At 44.9% G+C, this 26474-nt stretch overlaps 1 protein-coding gene across 3 annotated transcripts; it reads left to right on the top strand.

The window, feature by feature from the left end:
• The first annotated feature begins 284 nt into the window (after positions 1 to 284).
• On the top strand, positions 285 to 20991 carry abl2 (c-abl oncogene 2, non-receptor tyrosine kinase). Of its 3 annotated transcripts, XM_030783803.1 has the most exons (12): positions 285 to 634; positions 12725 to 12886; positions 14722 to 15017; positions 15217 to 15489; positions 15799 to 15883; positions 16004 to 16181; positions 16342 to 16526; positions 16895 to 17047; positions 17319 to 17408; positions 17781 to 17954; positions 19301 to 19552; positions 19862 to 20991. In XM_030783803.1, exons 1-12 carry the CDS (start codon positions 418 to 420, stop codon positions 20989 to 20991), a joined length of 3195 nt encoding a protein of 1064 aa, XP_030639663.1. In that variant the 5' UTR covers positions 285 to 417. The 3 variants fall into 3 exon arrangements, with proteins under 3 accessions (XP_030639663.1, XP_030639662.1, XP_030639661.1); XM_030783802.1 differs by having other exon boundaries at positions 19301 to 20991; XM_030783801.1 differs by having other exon boundaries at positions 12722 to 12886; positions 19301 to 20991.
• Positions 20992 to 26474: the final 5483 nt, after the last annotated feature.

Here is a 26474-nt window from a genome sequence, read left to right as displayed (position 1 = left end):
ATCCATTTGGAAAAAAGATTCATCGGCTCATGAACCGCACGCTACTGATTCTGCGGTAAAGATGGCGGCGTCAGAAGGGGCGCGTAGTGGCCGGAGCGAAACAGAGCGACCCAAAAAGGGTCTTTAAAAAACCTCGGGGCCAGGAGACAAAACATTCCTGTCTCACAGACCCGCTGCCAAGTGCCGTTGACTTGTATTGAACTGTGACACACTGCCTACTGTTACAAGAAAGGTGGGTGGGTTTACAGGCTGATTGCGAGCTAGTCTGCTAGCTAAGAAGCTAGGTTTGGAAGAGGGGGGTTGAAGAAACCCATTCTGAATAGGCCGCTCCGCTGGGCTGTTGGGGGATGTGATCCGATAGGGCGGTGGGGTTTCATCGCTTCGTCCCACGGATCTTTACACGTAGAAACTTGAAAGATGGGACAACAGGTTGGCCGTGTGGGCGAGGGAGCTCCAACAGGGCTTCAGACCCCACCACAGCCCCACTCTCAACAGCAACACCAGGGAAAAGCGAATCGGGGGAGTAGCTCCGGGAGGAGACCCAGGGAAGTTACGACCACCGGAACGCCACCGGGCAGAGCTGCTGCTGCTAACATGCCGGATCGGGGAATCAATATTTTCACTGAACATTCAGGTATGTAGAATTGACAATGTGGTGTCGTTGTTCCCTGCTCTCTGGCTTCATCATTACTCCATGCTTACCAGGCGGCTGCAGTGATTTAGTTAAGTTGGACAGCGAGCTACCCAGCTAGCGATAAACTGAATTAATTTGGCAGTTGCTTAAAGATGCATTCGCTAGCGGAAATAGACCAAGAGTAACTTGTTAGCAAACAAGCTAATGTCAGATGTCCATGTCGGACTGGCGCATGTTAGCCCCAAATGCTAAACCCATCCACTTTCCACCGCAATCAGTTTTCATGTGATTACTCAGAACCCTTTAGCTGCTGTTGAAGCTAGGCGAGTTGGTCAACTTTTGCCTCACGTTTTGTGAAAAGCTTGCAGCTGGAAGACTTGGGCAAGGGAGCAGTTTACATAAATAATATGCGGTGTGTGCACGTATCTATTAAAAGTTGGATAAAGGAAAGGCTCAAAGTCTGACTGCGGAGGATAGCCCTTGCTGACTCTGATAGATTTGTAATCAGCGAAATGGTAACCCACGTGATCAGCGAGGATTGATGTTTTTTAAGCGTGACTCACAAAGTATACAGCTTCAGTCTGCTCTGAAAAAGTCCATCATCTTTCAGAAAGCGTTGATGCGGCTGTTTGATATATTTTTGGTATCTGGAAACGATGGCAATTTCACTCTCTTAATAGACTCAATTTTATCTCTTCAGTTTCACTGTATGACCCCACTTTGTCACTCAAGATGCTCTTCACTTTCATGTGGCGTCGATTTCCAAGATATTTTTTTCAGAAAGTCACAAAGAATAAAAAGAAAAAAGTCATTAAGATTGTGTATTGTTTGCTGTTTTTACCCATATTGGTTTTGTACAAAAGTGAGTTCTTGAAATAATTCCCCTCAAAGTCTCGTGAAATTGGTACTGTGACGTGTCTGTATAAGTTTGTGTGGGGCGAGAAACCTGAATATGCCTTACCGCTGGCATGCATGACTCCTTGGGTGACAACCATAGTTTATATTGGGTCTTGGATGTACACAGACACTCAGAAGACCAGTGATAGAGTTCGTGACAACTGACTGGGTCAGATAATGCTTCGAGCTTTGTGCTGTCGTTTTCGTGGTAAACAGTGATTTCAAAATACCTCAAAGGACCCAGTAGCCAGTTCTAAAGGCCTTTCTCTCTAGTCCTTTTATGCAGTGGTTCTGGTGCTTAATGAACTTTTATTTCGCCCATGGCCAGATCAGTCAATGTTGTGGCTAGAATTGGATGTGATGGGGAATGCGAGAGGGTCAAGCTCGACCTTCAGTGCGTGACTCTCTCTGTACCGAGGCATCGGGGGGGGGGGCAACCCCGTCATATCTCAACATTGTGTCCTTTTGGCTAGAAACTAACCCCTTCAAAGGGTGTCACTTAGGTTATTTATCTTTTTTGAACTCTCGAATGTCTAATGTGTCTTTTTCGATGATGTCTAGCGAGAGTTGAAACTGAACCACCTCGGGTGACAATGAGAGTAGGAAGAGGGGAAGATGTCTGCTCGGCTGACTGCAGGTTTCCTTTGTGATTGACTGCCTCTGGGAGATGTATCGGTTTTGATGTATCTCTGTCTTTGAGCGTCCACTGGTTTGGCCTTTTGTGTTAGACCGAGACTCATTTCCTGGGCAATTAAAAGGGATCCAGTCTGGGCTACTGTCTGTCTGCTGACTGCGTTTTTATCCCTTCACAATAGTGTCACAGCTGTCACGCACGCTGCTCACTTTAGGAAAAGCACTGTGGTTAATATTTCTGTTTTGATTTACGAATATTGATTTTTCGGTCTCGCCTTAAATATAAACGAGAGATCAGTTTCCGTTACATTACGTTCTCTTATTCGGCATTTTCCCTGTAATCGCCTTGATATCATGTTGTTGTATCAGAGGTCAGTAAGGTCAGCAGTGTCTTACTGTGCAGTTTATGTGTGTATGTTTATGTGTGTATGTATCTGTATGTTTATTGTGTTCAGATGCCAGATGAGTCACCCCTGGACTATGGTTCATGCCTACTGAACCCATGCTGTCTGTCTCTGTGTGTCCCTTACAGACAAGGTGACTCGGCGCTCGTCTCCTTTTTCTGAGGTCAGCGGGCCAAACTGACGGCCGCTCGTTTATTTATTTATCGACTCCGTCTTGTAACCGGCAACGTGTCTTTCTGGCTTCGTGCTTTGCGCAGAACTGCGCTGTTGTTACGCTATGGGAAATATCAGAGCCTGTCTCAGGAATGGGGGGGGGGGGGGGGGGGTGGACAAAAGACCAGTGACTCAAAGTTCTGGGCAAATTTTGTACTGTACCCATAAAGTGAGTCAGAGCAATTCATTTCGGGGAAGACTGTCCTCCGCCAGGAGTTTACCGTTTAATTGAAGCGCAAGTCTTGCTGTTTCATATAGAAGAGAGTGCTCAGTTTCATGAATAATTAACATTTAGAGCATTATGTTTCTTTCTTAACTGTGTCCTGCCTTGTGTGCGTCTCTATGGAACTGACCTGCATCGAGTCCAGAGCGACGGCCCATGGTCTCCGATACATAAGCTGATTTGCATTAGAGCTGAAATTGGATTAGACAAACCCACTTCTCTTTCTCTGCAGATGACAATTTAGATGAGGACAATCAAAAGCCTCCCTTTGGAAAAAAAACTAAAACAAAACTTTGAAGAAGCAGTGAGATTTTGCACTATTTTTTTCACACCAAGTGCAAAACTAGTGTCTTTTGGAAGGAGACTGTGTGATCAGTAGTTCCATCTGCTCACTGTTTTCTCTGGTCTCGTTGGCATGGACCACAAGGAGGTGCTATGCTACATAATTTCAATAAGCAAACTGGAAACACTGTGGTTTTCACCAGTTTGAGTATGGTTTTCCAGTCCATAAGTAACAGTAGATTGCAGTTGACTGTGTGTCCTGTGATCTTCTGAATTAATCCCACTCGCTCTCATGCCCCCTCACCATCTCTCTCTCTCTCTCTCTCTCTCTCTCTCTCTCTCTCTCTCTCTCTCTCTCTCTCTCTCTCTCTCTCTCCATCTCTCTCTCTCTCACTCTCTCTCTTTCTCTCACTTTCACTCTCTCTCTCTCTCTCTCTCTCTCTCTATGTCTCTCTATGTCTCTCTCTCTCTCTCTCTCTCTGTCTCTCTCTGGGCACGAGCGAATGTGTGATGGTGTGGACTCAGACAGCTCTTAATCCTGTCACTCTCACTCTCTCTCTTTCTCTCACTTTTACTCTCTCTCTCCATCTCTCTCTCTGTCTCTCTCTCTCTCTCTGTCTCTCTCTGGGCATGAGTGAATGTGTGATGGTGTGGACTCAGACAGCTCTTAATCCTGCTTCATTTTGACAGCGTTATCCAACCATGGCCCCTCCCAGCTCCGCAAAACTCATCTCCGTCTCATTAAAACTCGGGATTAGCAATAAAAAAAAGAGAAAAAATCATCTGCCCCGGTTAGGTTATGAGGAACAAGACAAAACCTCTTTTTTTACCCCCCATCAGAGTCCTGTTTTTCACCGCCAGTGTCTGAGGCGTAATTCTACGTCAAGAGAACGGAAAGGCCAGTTCTGCGTGGTGTGGCAGATGTCAACGTTATTGTTTGAGGAAAGCAGAGTTTCTGTAGCTAGTGTTGACTGTGATTGGGAATGGTAGAGTCAGTAGCTGATTTGGCTCCAGGCACCTGTCTCTGTGTGTGTGTTTTTTTTTTTTTTTTAAATCAAATCTAATCCAGAGTATCCAGCCTTTTAGCCTGGGTCTTTCACCTCTCCTCTCTTCCTCTCTTCCTCTCTCTTCCATTGCCCACGACCTCATTTCATAACCTCTGCCATTCTTCCTCTCTCCTCCTTCCTCTTTCACTTTTTTCTTCCCCTTTCTGCTTCTCTTCCATCATTGTTAGTGGAGTCGAAATTAAGTACAGTATGTTCTCGGATTAATCCCTCCAGTTCTCCCACTGCTGTTCCTCTGGTTTAATCACAAGCCAGCAGGTCGTTATCTGGTCCTTAACGCTTTAGGTAGCTGTGCATCACTCATGAACCTTGTTATTTATTTCTTCACTGTAACAGGAGATAATGTTGCACACACACTGAGATGCTATGCGTCATGAGAAATCCTACTGTCCCTAATTCTCATATTTCAACCATGATTTCTCAACACACACACACACACAGCCTTTTGGTATGCTGTTCTCACCCCATATGCCATGCCCATGGAGACAGGGCGTCTGTAATCCTGATCAGTTTCTGCAGTCCATGTTGAAACCAGTTGGAATAAAAGAGGAGCAGGCCTTAATCCACTGGATCCCTAGCCCAAGAACAGTCTGTGTTACTTTGTCAAAGGATTGACTTCCTGTTTGTTCCTGGTCACTCTTAAGGAGCTCAGTTCTGTTTCTTATCATTGCTGAGCTCATAGGCGACTTTATTTATTTGTGCTTTCTTGTTTGTTTTTGGTCGCTTGTTTATTTGTTTACTGGCGCTGTGTGATACTACCCTCTTTAATAGAGTTATAAAAACCCCATTAAAAACGAATTCGACATGCTAGTCATTATGAGCCATGACCTCTGCCTTCCGCTTTCTTATATAATTTTATGGAAGCACTGAGAATGTGTTTTCATATCAAACATGTTATGATCTGTCAAATGCGGTGACTCACTCAAGTTTTGAATGTAGTTTGAATTCTTTACCAGGCCGCGATATGCACCGCCAGTACGAATGCACAGGGGCAAGTCCAAACGGACGGCTCTCCATTCTGCCGTGTTTGGATCCCACCCATTTTTTTTGTTTGTTTTTTTTTGTTTTTGTTTTGTTTTGTTTTTTTTGGTAGGATCCTATGAGTCTTTTATTCAACTCCTCCCCCCTCCTTACCGTCTCTGCAAAAACCCTCTCCCTTATCTGCTGTGCCGATCAAATTAAGAGCCGGCATCTTCGTCCGCCTTATCTCTAAGTCAGACTAAACCAAGCCAAGGCTTTGGGCCTCACCTGGCCCGTTCAGCTTAACCCCTCCTTTATTTCCCCGGAGAATAGCTCACAAAAGCTCATTTAAATAGAGCGTTGAAACGATTTGCCTCACACCTTTCCTGCTTGTCGTTTTTTTTTTTCCTTTTTATTTTTCCCTTTCTTTCTGTCTTTTTCCATTTTTTCTTTTGAAGGCCTTGACCTCTGTCTCTGCAACAGTCAACAAATTAATCGCATAGGCCGCGTCTAGGTTTAAATGGGGGTGGGGAGGAGGGGGACCAAAGCCAGGCTTTGTGAAACTCATCCTGTAATTAGAAAGCTTTATTTGAAGAGGAAGAGGAGGACGTGAGCTTCGGCGTGGCCTCTCGGACGTCCCGCGTAGCCTGCTTTTGTTATGGCAACTAGGGAGCAACAAAAGAACACGTCTAGTCGGATGACGTAACAACACTTCAGAGCTTTAGAGAAGAATTTCAGGAGCAGCTACCTTCAACGAGGACTGAGTGCACAGAGAGAATTAGTCAGAGAGAGGAAAAATTGGGGGGGGGGAGAGGGAGTACAGTCACTGGACAGATTGAGCAAGATCTCTCTCTCTGTGTGTGTGTATATGTGTGTGTGTACATGTGTGTGTAGGTACGTGTGTGTATGTGTATGTGTGTAGGTACTTGCATTTCACGGGGGGCTCTGCTGGGTCTTGTCATTGCATTGGATGCCACTCCTTTTTTTCAGACTGCGTCACGTCCTCGTGGGGCCGGCACTTTTCTTGCCTTCCCTTTCACTGTCGCAAGCTTTGAGAAAAGATTATATACCCTTAGTCAGAACAAACGTCTTGACATCTGAGTCCAGCGTCATTGCTTTTACAGTAAAACCTTATCGGAATGGGACCATAACTAATGAACATTTAGAAAGATAAAGGTGGTACCAGGATGTGTGGCCAGCTTAATGGACACTGTCGCGTTGTGCTTCGGAGACAATTAACATTTCCTTTCCCTGAGTCATCGCTGCTTACATGGGTTAATGTTTTATAGATGCCTTAACCCAGGCACGCGCCTGTAATCTGAATTCAGTTTCCTGAGACCCTTCGAGAACTGAGCACATAGAACTGAGCACGTAGAACTGAGCACTGAGTCGACTTTTATACATAAACGTCAGAGAGAAAAGCTCGGTGTACGTGTGTTCCTTCGGATGCCGCTGCGCATCTCGTTTGGGCATTTACGGACATTTCTAAAAGCATATTTCCCCTCAATGTGCCTTAAACAAAAGCAGCTGGTGTTTATTTCAATGGTTCAGCAGGAGCAGGTCATCACCGATGAAAGATGAATCTTGCCCAAAGCAGAGCAGTTGCGTATTCAGCTTAACCCTGTATGAATGAGAGACACTTGGATAGAGTCCCATCTTCCACTCTCCTTCTCTCACTCAAAAGGGGGGGGGGCAGGGGGGATTATAATGGACCATAAGAACCATGCTGAATTCCTAAAGAATGCCCACTCATAGTGAGTTAAAGACTGTCGATAACCCCCACCCCCACCACCACGAACCTTCTTCCTTTTCCACTCTTACATCATCAGTGGTGGCTTGTCCAACCATGTCTGTAGAAACTATGCCTCATGGGTCTTTTGAGAGGTTTGGGGGGGGGGGGCACATTAACCAGTTTCAGGCTGGTTGGAGACAGGCGCGCTGAGGGAACCCCATTAGAGACCGTGGTGGGCGGGCGGACGGACGACTCCGGCCTGTTAATTGCTGCGTGAGCGAAAAAAGTGAGAAAGGCTGGTGAGTAGGACCCGGTGTCTCCCCCAAGAGCCTCGTTATTCACCTTCCCACCACCCCATTATCTAAGCCTGCTGTCGAAGGGAGGTATAACCGGAAACCCCTCGCAGCAGCAAAACGGGAGCCGGGTTAGCGATGGCGATAAGTCACGCTGTGAAATCTGAGCGTGAAATGAGTCTAACTGAGGGTAAAAATTTTAGCCCAGCAGCAGTCGCTGATTGCACACTCAAGACAGCGGCTGGACAGCAGCCTTGTAGTTGCATCAGCCGCTAAGAGTGTCTGATGATTTGTGTTATTCGCCCTCCTCCCCCGTAGACCCGAAGGACATGGCTCACCAATGAGTAGGTGGCTTAGACTAGTCCCCGGGGGCTTACGTTTCCCGTAAGTCGATTCTACGTGAAGTTGTGCAATTCAGATATCAACCCCGTGGTCCTTTGAAGTGTCGGTGATATTTTGCACAATTTAATCTGTAAACAGCTACAAATGTGATGTGGTGGCAGTATTTTATCGGGGATAAGGCTTTTGTTGACGATCGTAGGCTGTTCCGCTTCGCTGTGTTATCTCTCGTCAGTGGAGAGTAGTCCTCAGCACCAGCTCAATTCAGATGTCAGCATGTACTGGAATGGAGTGGGGCTACAGTCGCTGGAGGAACAAGACAACCGTTGTTCATGCCAGAGGGGGGGGCCTGGTTCCATCCTCATTCAGTTCGGTGGACATGATCCGTCCTCTGTAGTACGTTCCTCATCCGGACCATTGTTCGGCGAACCATTGTTCCCGTTTCCTCTGGTCCTTTTGTCGAAAACACTCTGTGATAGCTCAGAAGGTATTCACGGTCAGTTGCATTGTTTTGATTTTTTTTTTTTCTTTTTTCTTTTTTTTTTTTCTGTGCCTGAGGCTAAAAATATTCCCACTTCACAATTAGGCATGCACCGTGATAACAGGCTTCTGTCCCTGTGCTGCACATGCTCAGATAACACAGGCTGGAAACAGGACATTTTCCAGATTATTCCGGCATGCTTTACACAAACTAGTCAGACACATGCTCGGTAATACTGCACAGTGTTTCACCAGCTTGTTATGGTTCATGCCAACAGCGGGAGTAATGACTATTATAGAGCTTGTCTGCCCGAATTTGTAATTTATTTATACTATTATTGTCTCAGGTATTTGAATATAGATACATATTTGAATCGGATGTATTTACATTTTATTTGTTTTGTTTTTTTCTTTGAGCAGCTTATTCATACACTATTATCATTGCGAACTGTGTTTTTCCCCTTTCTGAATCAAGGAATCTATATCGTAATATTAGCCTAAGGTTTTTGTGGTTACCTGGCCAGACTGGTTTGTAATGTGAGCACATGATGCCAGTCTGGAACCAGAGACTGATTGTTCTTCAGGGAAGCGTGGGCACCGGGGTAGATACCTGCTTAGGCACATGCAGTGGGCAGGGTGCGACTCAGGTAGTTTTAAATGGGTTATGAGTATAACACGGGGTGAGTGGAATTATACCTGTAAGTCTGTGCTCTCTGCCAGAGGGTTTTGACTTGTTTGCTGTGGAAACTACTCAGGTCGTTACTGTAGTTTGGGCCCTTTGGGAGAAAAAAAAAAAAAACGTTTTATAATTTTCGTAGTCTCCTCCCCAAAATGTTCTCTTCTGTTGTTGACTTGGACATCTGAACGGCGCGTACAGAGGCTTTTTACTGACGGCTGCATTCATGTTCCACCCTTAATAGCAGATCTGAGGCCAGCGTATCCAATGCTTTCCCCAACCTTGGTTATTACGAGAACGAAGTTATGACTGATCAGAGATCAGCAGTTAGGGGAGTAAAGCGTCTGTCGCTGTAATGGACATAACGTAGGAGCTGTACAGTGATGCAGTGTCGAATGCAGAGGTGCTACTACCGCAGCTGCCACATGCCTGGCCAAAGCCTGAAGGAACAGCTGCGTTTGGGGGGGGGGGGGGTACCGATCGGGCAAGGCCAGAGAGGTCACTCTCACTCAATATCCCCATTGAGCCCAACGCTTTGCTCACAGCACTGCCCCAGCTGTTCCCCTGACTGCCCCGACTGCTCGCCTGCCGCTCATACCCCAACACAGGCCAGGCCTGCGCTGACACAAAGACGCACACACATACACCACCTCCCGTGACCATACGTGTGCACACGCACGCTCACACGCTCACACACCGTGCCTCGTGCGCGCCAACTGTTTGATCAGTCAGAGGCCCGAAGCGAAGCGTGGCTGGCAGCGGAACGGCGCTTTAGCAAGAGGCTCGGGCCGGCAAACAGGAAATGGATAACGGAATTGAAGATACAGAATGAAGGAAACTGTGTTTATTCCCTTTGGTGTAATGAGTGGATGCCAGACATAAACCAACCACTTTGATAATGACAAATGGTTTATGTGAGTCAGATGAACCGCGGTACTGTTTGTACTGTTGTTGCCAGGGTTCCTTGGCATAAAAACCTCTTTGCCAGATTGCTGTATTTCTGATTGCTGTTTGGAGTCCTGAAAGAAATACCACGTAGCATTCTGCCTTATTCACCCGTTAATTTAACGATATTTTGTATTTTAAGGGAACGGTGAATTTTTGTTTTTAAAGTTTTGGAGTGGTTTACGCCAAACTTAAGGCTAGCCACTGAATTACTGGGTTTTATATCTGTTTGAGAATTCTGCTAAAGGAATTTAGCAATCAGGCCCATTTAGATATGGAGTGATAAAACCTGCTAAATAAGTGGATAAAACCTGCTAAATTCACAGGTTTGTAGTTTGCTGTGAATGAGGTATTTATGTGTTTTAAGCGATGTGCTGAGACATTTGAGGTGTTAAGGTCTGGTGACAGCACTGTGCTGTAAGACTGAGGAAGCCTTGGTTGCGCTACTCTCCACAAATCTCAGCGCTTCTCCCAGGAGGTTCTACATTAAGCCGTACACATGGTGGAGAAAAGCAACCATCTGCTTTCCTCCACAATGAAAGCCAACCCCACCTCCCCCAATCCTCCAGTGTGGACTGCCCCCCCCCCCCCCCCCCCCCCCCCCCCCCCCCCCCCCCATCCCCCCACCGCCCCTCTACCACCCAGACTCTTATTCCTCAAGAGACCTCCAGCCAAACACTTTTCTTCATATCACTCACATACGAGCATTTCTGACCAGGGGCAATCGCCATGGAGACCCATGACTGTGGTGGATTGAGTTCGCTGTAACAGCCTTGGAAAGTCTGACTGCAGAGCCACATCAAAGCCCACAGTGGAGAGACCTCTGGCTTTGGAGAACCTTAACTAATGGAAGCTCTGCAGTGAACTGGTGCGGATACTCTTAATTTTCTCAGCGTGAATAAATAAGATTAAAAAAAAAAAAGAAAAAGGCGGCGCGGTTGGTCGGATCCGTTCCCCGCGTGTCGACCTCCCAGGCCTCAGAAGGAAGCGCTGACCGGACGTTAGCTCGCTGGTTAGACCGGGAAGCGGTCCTGTCAGGAATCATGTACTGGGAGCTGTGGCTGAGTGAGGTGGCACGGACTGGTATACAGTGTATGCTGGAGAAAAGCAAAGGTAGGGACGTGTCTGGGTACGGCATGCTCATTTATTTCTAAAAAAAAAAAAAAAAAAGCATAAAAGTCACCTCATGTTCTCAGTCGAGGATCGTGCGTGTCTTTAGCGTCTCTACTAACTTATTAAGAAGGTGGCAGCTTGTGACTTATTGAAAGAAACCCCTTCTGTTGCCTCTGTTGGCTTTGGTGTTTATTCTGAATGCCTAGCATTTTATGATTATGTTGAGATAATTAGCCTAGTCGTTACAGCATGTTCCTGTGGAGATCACACCCGTTACCTAAAATCGTCATTGCGTGCGTACCTGGTATAGTACGTTTAGAGGCATGTTTTGTGTATTACATGTAGTATGATATGTAGGCCTAGTTGTTTTAATCTTCATTGTGTTTGTCACTGCTTTGAATATTTTTGGTTGTTGCCTCTCCAGATGGTTGGTGCGCACTGTTATTCAGAATGTATTTACTGGCAGTGGGGTTGTTTGTTGGCATCCCTTTCCCCTGTGTTGGAAGGTTCTTGTTTACATGAATGGCCCTGGGCATTTGTTGAGAATTTTGCGTTATGTAAGTCCAGCACAGTAACTGCTATCAAAGGACTCTTTTTGCTGTGTTGTTCATCTATAAGAACCCCCCACCCCCCACCCCACCCCTTGTCTTTCATCCTAAGCTCCAACCCCCATTGCCTCCTCTTCACCACCCTTCTCTTCAATCGCATCTCTGTTTTCGTTTTCTTCTTGTTCTATGGTTAAGCTCCAGCTCCAAGCAGCTGCCCAGACATGCTGTAGGCCTGGTTAACAGCTGTAGGGGAAGGCAGTTAGACACAGGGAGATTGCAAGCATGTGCGTTGTGGGCGTGTTGAGCCCTCACATTATTTTCCGACCACGCGGCCTTGGCCCCTCCTTAAACACCCCTCCCTCCCCCTTCCCGTCCTCCTTATAACGGCCCGGTCGAAAAAAAAAAAGACGTTGAAGTAGAAACTTCCTGTAGACTTAGTCACTTCAGAAGTCTCTGTTTAGTGTGAGAATCCACCGAGACCTTTTTTTTTCCTAAAAGAGTGTTAAATTAGAGTATGTCTTTGCGGACTTTGCCGCCAAGTAGCAGTTTCGAAGAAGAGTGGGGTAGGCTCACTAGCCACCCAGACCCCGAAGACCATGATGTTAACAGCTATCGTTTCCCAGGTAACCCATTCTTTTTTCTTTTTTTTTTGCCCCAGACTGCGTCTTGGGCATACATCACTGGACATCAGCGTGGACTTGAGGAGTGCTTCTTTGGTGTATTCTCAGTGGTGCAGTCTGTGTGGTCAGGGTTTGTTTAGTTTTGTAGTCTTTAGTGAGGTTTCTTTGGCTTTCAACTGGTGCCACATTCAGAGTAATCTTGGTTAATATGTAATTAGTCTCCATAATGTCTGACGAAACTGGAGCCTGACTCAGAACATAATGGATTGTTTGCTTTCTTAATATGTGAAAAGAGTCTCTTTATCCCTGTCCACGGTCTGGGAGATGTTTGAGAGAAATGGCGGCGAAGTCTTCACTCATCTTCTCACGTTCTGCACACGTGCGATGATCTCCATTTTCCTTTTTCTCTTCTCCGAATCTTGACCTTCAACTCCCTGTCCGTTTGTCATCTGTTCCTCTTCTCTGTCTTTCTCTGCCTGACTCACTTTTTTTTTTTTTTTTTTTCCCCTCTGCCCTTCCCAGGGGCCCAGCCTCGCCTCTCCCTGTCAGACCATGACTTCCACTCCTTTCTCCTTTTTTTTTTTTTCTTTTTTCTTTTAAAAGAATCTATCTCATCCACTTGATTTCTTATTCATCCAGTGTCTTATGTTCCTCTGTCCTGACAGAAGCCTTGCACAGGCCCTTTGGGCTGGACTCTGCGGCGTTGACCGAGGCCGTTCGTTGGAGCTCGAAGGAGAACCTACTGGGGGCTGCCGAGAGTGACCCCAACCTCTTTGTTGCACTTTATGACTTTGTCGCCAGTGGCGACAACACGCTGAGCATCACGAAAGGTATGTACCGCCAACTCCCACAGAGAGAGAGAGAGAGAGAGTTACATAAACAGATGGGACTGGTCTCATTTTCCGCCCTCTCATTACAAGCCCGTGTACAATGACTGATCCACAGTGGCATGTTGGTAAGACCAGGCGGCTATGTTCACACACTGATGAGGTCTTCAGAGGAACGTAGCCCTAGCACACTGTTTGTTCAACTTTATTTGTTTGAATCTTTTCTTTTGCTCAGCAGTTTCACTTTTTTTTTTTTTGGTTTGTTTTGTTTTGTTTTTGCTTTTCTTTTTTTTTTTTTGCTGAATCTTGCCCATAGACTTTTTTTCTGGGACAGATTCAAGATCAAAAAGCAAGTTTACAAAGGATGTCCTGGGGGGGGGGGGGGGGGGGGGGGTTTGCATGGATAGACCTTGAGTTTAAGGAGAGAAAATGACCAATAAAAACCCACTGAAACGTGAATAACCTCCATAGGTTATTTTGGGTTTTTTTCCTGGTGTCGCGTACCAGGCCGTGATAGAGTCAGAGTTTTCAGGATGAGTCAGGCCTCTTTGGGTCGGTCTAACGCTCTGTTAATGCGTAATCCGTTCAGCTGGAGTCATAGCAGGTGGATAAACAGAGAGTGGGCCGCTCACAGAGATGGCATTAAACAGCGGGCACATGCCTAATCGCCCTGTCTCTGTTCTGCCCGTGCTTTTTCCCGGTAATGGCCGTGCCAGCAGGCTCTAAAGCATCGCTCCGCATGTCCTCGTCCCCGTGCCACCAACAACCCCCCCACCCCCCCCACCCCGCCTCCCGCCGAGAGAAAGAGAGAGAGATGTACAGGACCCGGTCGATTGCTTTTAACGCCTCGCTAACTCGCCAGTGTCACTTTAACTTTTGGACTCGGCGCGCCGTGTCTGGGGCCACACGGGCAAGAGTCGCTGTGACAGCAGACGGGCCTGAATTCTGCAGGCTCAGCTACTGGAAGCGCTTTCAGAGGAGGAGAAGAAGAGAGGGAGAGAAGGTGAGAAGAAAGGAGAGAGTGGGTGTACGGGATAATGAGAGGGAGCCGGAAAGTCGCAAGGACGCGAGGAGAATGAGAGTCGGAAAGACGGAAAAAGAGAAAGAGAGAGGGTGGAGGACGGTGGACAAAGGGCCAGACAGAGACACGAAGGGGCTGAAGAGGAGGAGCGGCAGACGGCATGGCCTAACTGCCAGTCTCCCCTGGCCACAGACACGGTGGTGCCATAACGGGTCAACGTCTGGACGCCCTCGTAACAGGGCAAACCCAAGGGGAACTGATCACACACGCGCACATACACACTCACGCACACACAGACACGCATGGCAGAGTGTTTCTCCCGCATCATTTCAACTGTTCAACTCAATTCTTATATAACATGGGGGGAGTGTAAGCCTGGGGAACTGAATGATCTGTCCCGTCTGTTTCTCGTGCACAGATAAGGGCATATGTTGTCCACAAATGTCGTCTTAGCAATTGTATGCATCGGATTTCTGAGAATGAGTCTGCTGTTCTAGGATCAGTTGATGCCTTTATCATAACTAATAAATTAATAAATACAATAAGGGCAGCTGATCCTAGATCAGTATTCTTACTCTCAGACATTTGCTATATATGGGTGCTGAACATCTGTGATATGGAATGCCTGCTTGTATCATATGCATGCATATGTGTGTGTAAATATATGTACTCCCAGAGATTATCTGCCTGATTTAAATGTCTCTTTACAAGACAAATATCTGCAAATTGTTTCCCTTGTGGTAGGTTTTTCTCCGAAACTGACTTTCTGCATTTAGTAAATAAGTTTCTAACGCCTGTTTTCTGCGTCCTCCAACAGGAGAGAAGCTAAGGGTCCTGGGCTATAACCAGAATGGCGAGTGGAGTGAGGTACGCTCGAAAAACGGCCAGGGTTGGGTGCCCAGTAACTACATCACGCCGGTCAACAGTCTGGAGAAACACAGCTGGTACCACGGGCCGGTGTCCCGCAGCGCAGCCGAATACCTGCTCAGCAGCCTCATCAACGGCAGCTTCCTGGTACGAGAGAGCGAGAGCAGCCCGGGTCAGCTGTCCATCTCTCTCCGCTACGAGGGCCGAGTCTACCACTACCGCATCAATACCGCCTCCGACGGCAAGGTAGGGTCAGAAAACGCGCCCGGTCTTGTTCTGCTCAGTTCTGTTATACTCTGGCAGTTTGACTGGTTCCATTAGGCTCTTTTGGGGCCGTGGGTCCTGTCTCACTGTCTCTCGCTCACATTGTTGTTTTGTGACTTTTTTTTTTTTTTAGCAGATGTGTAAATGTTTCTGTCTGTGTCTTTTTCCTCTCTGTCCGTAGGTGTACGTGACGTCTGAGAGTCGTTTCAGCACGTTGGCCGAGTTGGTTCATCATCATTCGACCGTGGCGGACGGCCTCGTGACCACGCTGCACTACCCGGCCCCCAAATGCAACAAACCGACCGTCTACGGAGTCTCCCCCATTCACGACAAGTGGGAGATGGAGCGCACCGACATCACCATGAAACACAAACTGGGAGGCGGGCAGTACGGGGAAGTGTACGTGGGCGTCTGGAAAAAATACAACCTCACCGTGGCCGTTAAAACACTCAAGGTGAATGTTTAACTTAAATGCTGTTTCGCAAAAATCAATTTCACTCTCCTGTCTTCCCCAAGGGCCTCCCATGTGCTTAGCCTGTGTTTGTCAGGATGCTGTGTCCATAATGCAGAATCATTGGATGCCTATGTTGTGGTGATGGTGTTCCACCTAGTGGCCGAAGATGACACTACATCAATAAAGGCCCCTTTGTGCAGGATTTGTTTTGCTAACGCCGTATATTGTGCAACTCACTACCTGACTAATCTAGCTGATGTTATACTGATGGTTGACTGATTTGTTTTTTGTTTTCTTTGTTCTGTTAAGGAGGATACGATGGAAGTGGAGGAGTTTTTGAAAGAGGCAGCCGTCATGAAGGAGGTGAAACACCCTAATCTGGTTCAGCTTTTAGGTGAGGAATCATCATTGCCTATCTTCTCAATGACACTGTATGGGTGGGGCATGAAGGGCAACAGACTGGATTTTAAATGGATGATTTTATTTTATTTATTTATCTATTTTTTAATCGCAGGTGTGTGTACTCTGGAGCCACCCTTCTACATCGTAACGGAGTACATGCCTCACGGGAACCTGTTGGATTACCTGCGCGAGTGTGACCGGGAGGAGGTCAACGCCGTGGTGCTGCTATATATGGCCACGCAGATCTCCTCTGCCATGGAGTACCTAGAGAAAAAGAACTTTATCCACAGGTTAGTTCTCACATCAAAATGTAAGCTTGCTCCCAGTTCCTCTCTGTCAAATCCCAAATATTCTTTTATTTCTTTTTTTCTTTTTTTTTTTTTTTCGAATGGTACATGTATTCCAATCTCATTACTTCTGCCGATCTCTATTTTTTTTTTTTTTTTTTAGGGACCTGGCGGCACGGAATTGCCTCGTGGGTGAGAATCACGTCGTGAAAGTGGCTGACTTTGGACTGAGTCGACTGATGACCGGGGACACATACACAGCCCACGCAGGAGCCAAGTTCCCCATCAAATGGACGGCTCCAGAGAGTCTGGCCTACAATACCTTCTCCATCAAGTCTGACGTCTGGGGTCAGTTCTGTCTCTCTTTGAAGAGCGATGGCTTTTAATAAAAGACAGATAGGGATAAAAGGTTTAACTGACCTCTCTCAAGCGTCTGTCAATGAAACATCCCTCATCATTCGTTATTTTCTGTCAAACGAAGGCCACCCTGTAAATACCCGTTTAACAAAGTCCCACGAAAGAGATCTCGTATCGAGATTTGTTCGGTATCAAAAAAACCTTTTAAACAGCTTAGCTGGACCTTTTTGCCAGAAGACATTGTTAATACCTCATGTGGCCAATTATTAGCTGCTTCAGTTTGAGTTATGCAAAATAGGGTACTTTTTAGTTCTGTTTTGGTTGCGTGTAACACTGTTTTTTGTTATTTGTTCTTTTAGCATTTGGAGTGCTGCTCTGGGAAATTGCCACCTACGGCATGTCTCCGTACCCTGGCATCGATCTGTCTCAGGTGTATGATCTGCTGGAGAAGGGGTACCGCATGGAGCAGCCAGAGGGATGTCCTCCCAAGGTCTACGAGCTCATGAGAGCCTGTAAGTCGTCGAGTCGAGTGTCACGCACGGTCGCTTTCGTTTAGACTATCATAGCCAGAGCGCTTTTTGGAAACTTTTTTCAGTTTCTCGAAGGCTTCATAATCACATAGATACAGAGAGACTCTTTTGTACTGCCTCCCATTTGAAGTTGAGCTAGAGTACAAGCGCTCCAAGAGGAACATATTGGATTTAATATCATATAAATCTGGTGTAATTTAGAAAATATATGCTCAGTATTGATTGTATTATGTATTTGTGTGTGAAACATCAGGTTGGCAGTGGAGCCCCTTGGACAGACCCTCATTTGCTGAGATTCACCAGGCTTTCGAAACCATGTTCCATGATTCCAGCATCTCTGAAGGTACTACTGCATTACAGTGTTTAGCACAGTCCAGCAAGACTATGATGACATGACAGTGCACTGTAGACGTCCATTAAACTATAACGAACCTTTTAAAGGAAACGTTAGTAGAGCGTGAAACGTCTCTGAGGAAAGAAAAGGTACAGAGATGTCTTTTAAGTGTGAGAATGCTGTGGTATCTTCTACTTGTTCATAATTCATGTCTATGCACTTGTTTTTTTTTCCCCCTTCTAAATCATAAATTTATTATTTATGTCCATGTATTTATCAGTTATTATTTGTTAATTGTTTTTCATTACGGTGAGAGTTCTTGAGGAGGTGCAGTCAAAGCGACAGGTATGAATGCTAACTCTCTCTTCACTCACGATTCAGAGGTGGCAGAGGAGCTGTGTAAGACCGCCTCCTCCGGCCACGTGGGCGTGGCGCATTCGTTTGGCCACGACATGCCTCTCCTGCCCTCCAAGTCGCGAACGATAAAGAAGCACACGGAGAACAAAGAGAACATAGAGGGAGGGCTGGACGGCAGGCAGGAGCCAGGCGCTCACGGTCACGCAGGTACATCAGCACACCTCCGACTCAAGCGCGAGAACTTCAAAGTCAGACGCAAGAGAATGGGCATGGTCTTCCTGGTAGACTGAGCACCGTCATCGCTCTCTCAACACCAACCACCAACAACGAGTCCTAACAGCAAATTAACGCGCTCAGTCCGTCAGCCGTCTGCCCCCCCCCCCACCCCCCCTTCAAATCCTCAGTATTAATCATTTAAGATGGCTAATGTAGTTGAAGTGTACTTCAAAAATCAATCTGGGTTGCACAGCTCAATAAAATGATTTGCCTCCCATTTGAACTGTTTAATCACCTTCAGGTCATAATGCTGTCTTTCATGTACTGGTAGTATAGAACACACTTCTTATATTTGGAAGTAAAACCCTGTGGTCTGTCCTATTGCTTGTCTTCATGACCATATCTGAAGCGTGATGCTATTCCCGGTCCACATTCAGACACCTAAAATCCTTTACTAATGGACTACACGTATGCTCACAATTGGATTAAACCTCATTTTACATAATGCACATATGTTTAGTATTTTGTATCATAACTTTATTTATTCTCAACTATTTATGTATTGTTTATTAATTTATAAATTTATTATTTATTTAAACATTGTTGACTGTGTTTTACACCGACATGAAAAAAGATTACCATTAAAAAAAAGCCTCTTTGTTGGGTTTGATCCATTTCTCACATACAAGAATCTAACAAGAAGTTTGTTCACAAGCACTCTCATTCAAGAACACATAAGGTCCAAGGTCCTTCTCAATATGGACCACAGTCCCATTTTCTTTCAAATAAAGTTCATCTTCCCAGTATTTGCAACATTTTCTTTTGCTCAGTACAGTCTCTACTTATCTGTTTCACAGTTCCAGATCAGATTTTCCCTCAGTACACAAATCCTTAATTGTGTTCACTCACTGAGTATCCAGAATAGCATTCAGATGGACTGGCACCGTGTGAATAGCTGGTATACAGCCTAGAAAAGAAAAGCTAAGTTGGAGAGGGCTGAATGCCGTATTAACACAGACAACAGGACCTGTTATCCTTCCTCATTACTTCATAAATGTTACACTTCACCTGAGATCAGGTCACATGCCCATTCAACTGTACACTAGCAAAGTCCCTCAAACCATTCAAAACAGTTATACAGAACTAAAACACATGGCATCTGTTGTCTAAAGTCATCTTACTTAGATGTTACTGCCTTACCCGAGGTACTCATCAGTGGCCAGTTATGCTCTGTTCTGTTTCTTTCTTTATGGGAGTGATGAAAGAACGAGGTATCTGATATTCCGGTTGTGTAACTTCTGCCGTATTCCTGTTTCGTTTCTGTCCAGGTCCGGCAGCCTCTTTCCTGGCAGGGGACGGACATATGAGTAGTTCGCCCGCCCTGCCACGCAAACAGCGAGACAAATCTCCCAGCAGCCTTTTGGAGGACTCTCAGGAGACCACTTTCACACGGGACCGTAAAGCTGGCTTCTTCAGCTCCTTCATGAGGAAGAACCTTCCGATGCCACCCAAGAGAAGCAGCTCTTTCCGTGATATGGAGACGCAACCGCACAAAAAATACGAACCCACGGCCGGGTTTGGCGGCCCACCCCCACCCCTGCCTCAGACGGACGGGTTGAGTTTTTCCCCTTCTCACGGAGAAGGCAACCACGTTCAGTCACGCTGCTGCGGGGCCACATTCGGACAGAAGCCCTCAGCTGTGTCAGGGGGTTCCTCTGCTCAAGTCGGTAGCAGTGGCAGCAGCTGGGCTGGTCTGGCAGGTTTCTTTACCCCTCGTCTCATTAAAAAGACTCTTGGGCTTAGGACTGGGAAGCCCCAGGGAGCTGAGGAAGGGGGCAGAGGAGCTAAGCCTTTCCCCAGGTCCAATTCCACCTCCTCCATGTCGGCAGGGCTTCCTGACCTGGAAAGGATGGCTCTGACTTTACCCAGGAACCGAAGCAAGCCTCCACTGGAACGCACGGCCTCCACCACCTCTCAGCCAGAGAACGGGGCAGCTCGCCCCTCGGACGCTCCGCTGCGCAAACTGGACGAGGGCACCGCCCAAATTCGCGACCGACCCAAAGCCAAACTCTTGCCCCGTGGGGTGGGTGGGAGCGGAGGGGGCGTTAGGGCTCCCGGCGTCGGGGGAGAGGCGGAATCGGACAGTCACACACGGGGGCGGGAGGCGCAGGAAGACCGGCTGGGGTGGTCTTCTCCATCCAAGTCCTCGACCGTAGGTCCGCACAACCACAAGGTCCCGGTTCTGATCTCACCCACGCTGAAGCACAGCCCGGCCGACGTGCACCTGGTCGGGGTCGACTCTCAGGGCAACCGCTTCAAACTGCTGACAGAGCACCAGGGTTCAGACCGCGACCGACCGCGCTTGGTCAAGCCGAAGTGTGCTCCCCCTCCACCACCCACACTACGTTCTCTCCAGCTTCCCTACGGTGGAGATGGAACGGAAGATCCTGCCGGCGGTAACATAGAGGTCAACGGTGATGGAGCCAAGAAGCCAGGGAGAGGGGTCGGAGGGGCCAGACCGTCAATACCGCCACCTCAAGTGCCTCCAGTGCCCTCCGCCTCTTCCTCCTCCATCAGTAACACCACCCCAACCAAAATGACCAACGGTGCCGCAGCCTCCACCGCAGCACCTCCCACAGGCTCCAAACCGACACTGCGACGGACTCGACAGCAAACGGAGAGAGTTCCCCTCGAGAAGATCAGCAAAGAGGCTTTGCTGGAGTGTGCGGAGTGCCTGAGCAATGCACTCCACTGCGGTCCCGAGCCTCCATCCAGCAGCCAGGTCCTGGACGCGGGACACCAGCTGCTAGACTACTGCTCGGGTTACGTGGATTGCATCCCTCAAACGCGTAACAAATTTGCCTTCCGGGAGGCGGTGAGCAAACTGGAGCTGAGCCTGCAGGAGCTGCGGGCCTCCTCAAGTGGAGGCGGAGGGGCACTGGGTGGCCTTGGGACCAACCCCGCACTGGACAACTTGCACAGCTGCATTAAGGAAATCAGTGACGTGGTGCAGAGGTAGCCACAGGGATCTGGCTCCTCCCATCTCCTCCCCCCCCCACCCCCTCCCCTCCCCAAAAGCCCTAACGAGACCCTGACAAGACGTTTTTATGTATTGACTTTTTATTTAAAGTGTCAGGGGACAGAGACTAAACTGAAAAGTACCTCAGAAACATCACTAAAAAAAATGTTCTCTTTTATTGTTTACAGATGACTTTCTCATTATAAATGCCAGTTGGGAACAGAGAACTAAACTTGTGTATATAATCCTGTTATTCATACCAAACTACAAATGGTTCTTTTTTTTTTTTTGGCCAAGTTGGGCTACTTATTTTGTAAGAAGTGAAAACTATAATATCTGGTTATGACGGAATTTATGTTCTAATTGACACAGAGCGATCTTCTTTTTTTTTTTGGTCTTTCAGTGAGAGGCCATGGCGTGTAAAGTGAGCCCAATTTTCACTGAGCAGGGAGTTAAACCTTAAAGCTAACAGTGATACGGATTTAAAAGAAAAAAAAAATAAACTGCCTTGGCTTAAGTACTAACCATTATAGCAGTACATTCATGTGCATTTTCAATTCAAATAACTGGATCATGCCTCATTAACTCAAGTAATACATTAATGTGCAGGCTGAACTTGACATGAACACTATAGAGTTTAAAGCTGGGGTGTATGATAGGAATGTGTGGCACGCTAACATTACCACCTACATTTCCTATAGCTAGTTTCAGTTTCGGATCTAAGAGAATATTCGACTCATTTCACGGCTCCGTCGTTCTCCATGTTTTGACCCAGTTTACCAGATGGTAAGGAACGGCTGTTTGCGTAACGACGGAAAATCGCCGTCTTTGTTTTTCCATTGAGAGCCTTGTGTCGTAGATTCACGTTTATGTGTTTCCTGGCACATCCATTATGATTGTCATTTTTCCCCATGAATTCACATTATTGACTTTCTCAACAGAAGGCATCAAAACCAATCTGGTTTTTGTTTTTTGTTTTTTTTTGTATTATTATTATTGTTATTATTTTGAAGTGGCCTTGAGGTTTAGGCAGAGTTAAATTGATTCCCTGTAGCTCTGTTTGATTGTGCCTGGAGTCTCAGATCCATTTAGATATCCAAACACTTCAGATGCACAGCCAGATCTGTGATGCAACAACTCAATCGCCGCACAGTCTCTAGCACATAGATTTATACATTTCTTACGTCTATTGGTTTAACTTTAGAATGTCTCCATGTTTAAACTTGAATTTTAAATTATTTTTGTTAAAAGCACAGACGTTTTTTTTTTTTATGTTAATGTAAATAGCGTGCATTTTTTTTTTTTCATATCCATAAATGGAGGTTAAAGTAACAGTTGTGTCGGGGGGACTCGTCTGTAAAAAAAGAAAAGAAAAGAAAAAGAGAGAAGAAAAAAAGAAGGAGAAAAAGACAAAAAGACAGAGAGGTTGACTCGAGTATGAAAGGGTTCTGTTCCTGAATTAAAAGCCGAATTTTAAAATGGAGGTCCCCATCAGTCTGTGTAATATGAATGTATTGATTCTCAATGATGCGAAATGTGGAATGTCTTTTGGGTTTGAATGGTCTTGTCCCTTTATGAGAGGCTGAGGTAAAACCACGGCAGTTCATGATTAGATTTGTATCCTATATTCTGCTAGATTACATTGCTGACAAACAACAACAAAAAAAAAATATTCCCATTGCCTATTCCAGATTTCAGCCTAATCCCAGCTCATAAATATATTTTGGTAATACACAACCACGTATCAATTAGTTCTCATCAGAGAGGGGTTTATAATGCTTGTTCACAAGTAAAATAATAAACACTACTGTTTGGACCCTTTAAAAAAAAAAAAAAAAGAAAAAAAAAAAAAAAAAAAAAAGCTTCGTATGGACACTGTAAACACTCGCGCTCTGTGCACCGCAGCACAACCTGCATTTGCTGAATAGAATCTGTTTTTATTCTCAGCAGTCGCGAGTTCCAAGATTCCATGCAACGAAAAAAAAAAAAGAAAAAAAAAAAAGACTTCAAAACAACAAAGAAAGGGATTGTTCTTTTTTTTTTTGGATTCCATATATTGACAATGCCTGATTTGCAATGTTGCAAAATGCTTGGATATTCTTCTTCTTTACACTGGATGGAATTTAGGATGGCCTTGCCTTTTATTTCATCATCATCATCATCATCATCATCATACACCATCTGTAACATGAAATTATGTTGTGTTATTGTGTCTTTAGAGTTCATCTCCATAATGCCATGCTTGAGGTAGATCATTGAAACGGAGGGGTTCACATACATACTTCGCCAATACAGATCAGATACAGTTGGTTATTTCACAGTTTCTCATAATCGGACCACGTCAGAAATGTAGTTGTCTTCTTCTGTTCTTATTTGAAAGAATCCAAACCTGTCGGGGTTTTTTTCTTTTCTGCTGACAGATACAGTGTTTCCTGAAAAAAAAAAAAATTATGGTGCCTTTTTCTGAGAGAGATAATGTTTTGTGCACTACTACATCAAAACACACTATATACAATAATGTTGTAAATAAGGGTTTATTTTGTTGTTTTTGTTTTTCCAATTCCATGTATACTGTCTCACAGAGATTGTGGCCAAGGGGAATAGCTACCCTGTTCGAAACCTATAAAACCATTTCACACATCAGGGTTTAAAAGGTCTCCAACTTGAATAGAATATGTGCAATGAAAAATCCTACAGAGAACAGTATGGTGCTTGCAGACAGATGTTGTGCTGTGAGAGATCCTTTAAATGTCATCACAGGACACAAATTTCCAGACTGGATCACCACACTCTTATGTAACTTCCTGTTTTGATGGTAACTAATAGCACAGACACTGGTCCTCAGTACACCTTAACCTGTACACACTCTTTAAAGTCCTTTATTGAACTCATAGTTAGCTATGAAATATTCTGTGCAATTTTGCCTTCTCTCTTCTTCTATTCTTTCTTTTTCTTCTTCTTCTTCTTCTTCTTTTTTTTTGTTGGCCTTTTCTTTTTTAATAGTCTGATATAATTATATCTTCATACACATAGGCTCATATGGTTTGATCGATTTTAGCCAAACCAGTCAACCTTTAAAAATCTGTGTTCAGCCATGCTGTGCAACAGGTTTGTGCATTAAAGAATGATAGGATTGTCGCTCATGGATTGTTTAATTGCCTGAGATTTTTGCTGGCCTGTGCCACAACAATCTGAAAGGGTGAATGACAAATAGAAAACCCCCACTGATGCTGTTTGAGCCAAATAAGGTCTCAGTGGTTACAAAGCCATTGTACTGTGTGTCTTGTGGCCATATGCTTTGTAAGAGTGTATTTGAATACACTACACTAAAGGTTTTTTTTTTTTTCCCCAGATTTTATGTTGATCATTTTTTTACTCCCAGTTTGTGTTCTTCTATTTTTCTTTCTTTCTTTTTTTTCCCGTTTTTTATAGTCATTTTGACAATTCTGTTTCCCTTATTTATTTTGTTTTATTTATTCTCTTTTTTTTAATTTTGGATCCTGGAACTCACACATTCTTGGTAACTGTCTATTTGTAATGGTTGGTTGCTGAAGAAATTATATATAAACATCATTTATACCAAAGGCCGCTTCTTCAGTGCTACAAGTGCAATGAAAATGGAACACTCTTAATTTTAAATATGTGAATTTTAACAGGGATAAAAGGCAGAGGTTGACAAATTAACAGTATTTTTTTCTGTTTTTTTGTAAAAAAATATATTTTGTGTGATTTTAATTTAAAGCTCACTATTAATAGTATATTTACTGTGAAGTCCCTCCCTGTCAGTGTTACACTTGATGTAAATAATAAATAAAACAAAAGGTTGAAGCAAACACATCTGTCGCTCTTTATCTGCTGTGTAAGATTAACACCATATGTTCTGTTAAATATAGGAGCTTAAGAGCTCCACTGAATTTAGGACTTGTGCCACTGTGTTAAATACATCTTGTCTGCACATGTCTCATGGTTTGTGTAGAGCGTTTGTCACTTAGTAACACAAAGCCACTGAATCAATCTATAATTCAAGCTGAATACTATGGTGGTTTAATATATTCCATACATATGAAATTTGAAAAAGAAATACATGAAACCTTGAACGACAGGTCAATGGAATAATACTAAATTGCAATTTTGCAGATGAAACCTACTAGGCTCAAAGCACCATCTGGTGGACAAACTGCGGCCTGTTCTTCCCAGTGTTTAATTTCACCTTTTCTATTTGATGTATAGAAACTGATGTCTGTTTTACGTGCCTTATAGCAACAGGCTGCTCAGCTACAGGTCTCTTCTCAACGTGACAGCGACTAGACAAGTGCCTTTGAAAGTTTACTGAGGCTTAAGAATGCTGGTCACGTGTTTGTGTTATACAGTGTATGGGAACCCGAGAACCTTTGATTACTCGGGTCTGGAACTGACCGTTGGAATACGGCCGGAGTGACAGACTGGGTGACAAAACTGTGTTTTCAGAAGCTCGTTTTCTTTCTGTCGCCTTGGTCACACGAATCAGTCAGATGAAACAGAAGATCAGCAGATTCTCAGACACAAACTGAGAAAAGGAAACAGAGTTGTAATTTTGAAACGTTGTTACGTTAATTATTCCATGTTAGTACTGTAAAATACAAATTCCCTCTCTTGGCAACAATAGAGGCAGGGAGATGTCCGGTCTCCACATTTTATATATCAAACGAAAAGTCCCCTAACTCCAGTGTGACTGGATATTGGATATCGTAAGGTTTACATGTTGTATAGCTCAGTAAACTTTGGAACAACTGAACATGCGAACTGAGCGCTTGCTTATCATTTCTGTGTAGCGTGTTTTCTTATGTAAGGTCTTTGTTTCTGTGCTCCTTTAGTATTTCAAGAAGTCAGTACTATTGTTCTGTGACAAAAGTATCAGCCTGCTTAGTGTTTTAATACCGTTTAACATCGTTTAATACCGTTTCTCACAGTAAACACGTTTTACCTTATATAGTAGTACATTCTTAGTAAGCATGGCTGTTCTACTGATTTCAGATAACTCATTTGATGTATTACCACACTACTAAAAGACAAGAAACGAACACATTTCGTTTTTCAAGGCAAGAGAGTCCCCTCAATATACAATAATAGCTAGTTAGTTCAAATTATTGTTCCAGTTGGAAAATATTAGAGTGAATACTCTAACTTAATTATGAACATACATTTACAGCATCACCATCCATGGAGGCATTAATGTTACCCAATTGACCGCTTATGGAATATTGATATTACTTTTGATCTCTCCTCTGTTTCTCAATACATTCTTTTCAGTGTGCTGCATAATGTTTTTGACTGCGTACTCAAAACTTACGGTTTTTCCACTCGCTTTCCTAAAAACGGAATAGAACAATGGCTTTTATCTTGACATAAATTCCATAACATTCCAATGTCGGAAGTGGAAAACCATGAGTCGTTAGCACTGCTGAGAGCTTCACGGGGATAGGTTACACGACGGCAGACGGCGA

Source organism: Chanos chanos, chromosome 9, assembly GCF_902362185.1.
Source record: "Chanos chanos chromosome 9, fChaCha1.1, whole genome shotgun sequence".
Lineage (NCBI taxonomy): Eukaryota > Metazoa > Chordata > Actinopteri > Gonorynchiformes > Chanidae > Chanos > Chanos chanos.
The sequence above is the reverse complement of the archived record's forward strand: the minus strand, read 5'-3'. Positions and strand labels throughout refer to the sequence as shown.

What these genes read in the sequence shown, in the direction of transcription:
- abl2 (XM_030783801.1), top strand. Translation starts at nt 418, where the DNA reads ATGGGACAACAGGTTGGCCGTGTGGGCGAGGGAGCTCCAACAGGGCTT. An exon ending in ATACCGCCTCCGACGGCAAG is followed by an intron (nt 15,018 to 15,216) that starts GTAGGGTCAGAA and finishes CTCTGTCCGTAG; the next exon opens with GTGTACGTGACGTCTGAGAG. An exon ending in CATCAAGTCTGACGTCTGGG is followed by an intron (nt 16,527 to 16,894) that starts GTCAGTTCTGTC and finishes TTGTTCTTTTAG; the next exon opens with CATTTGGAGTGCTGCTCTGG.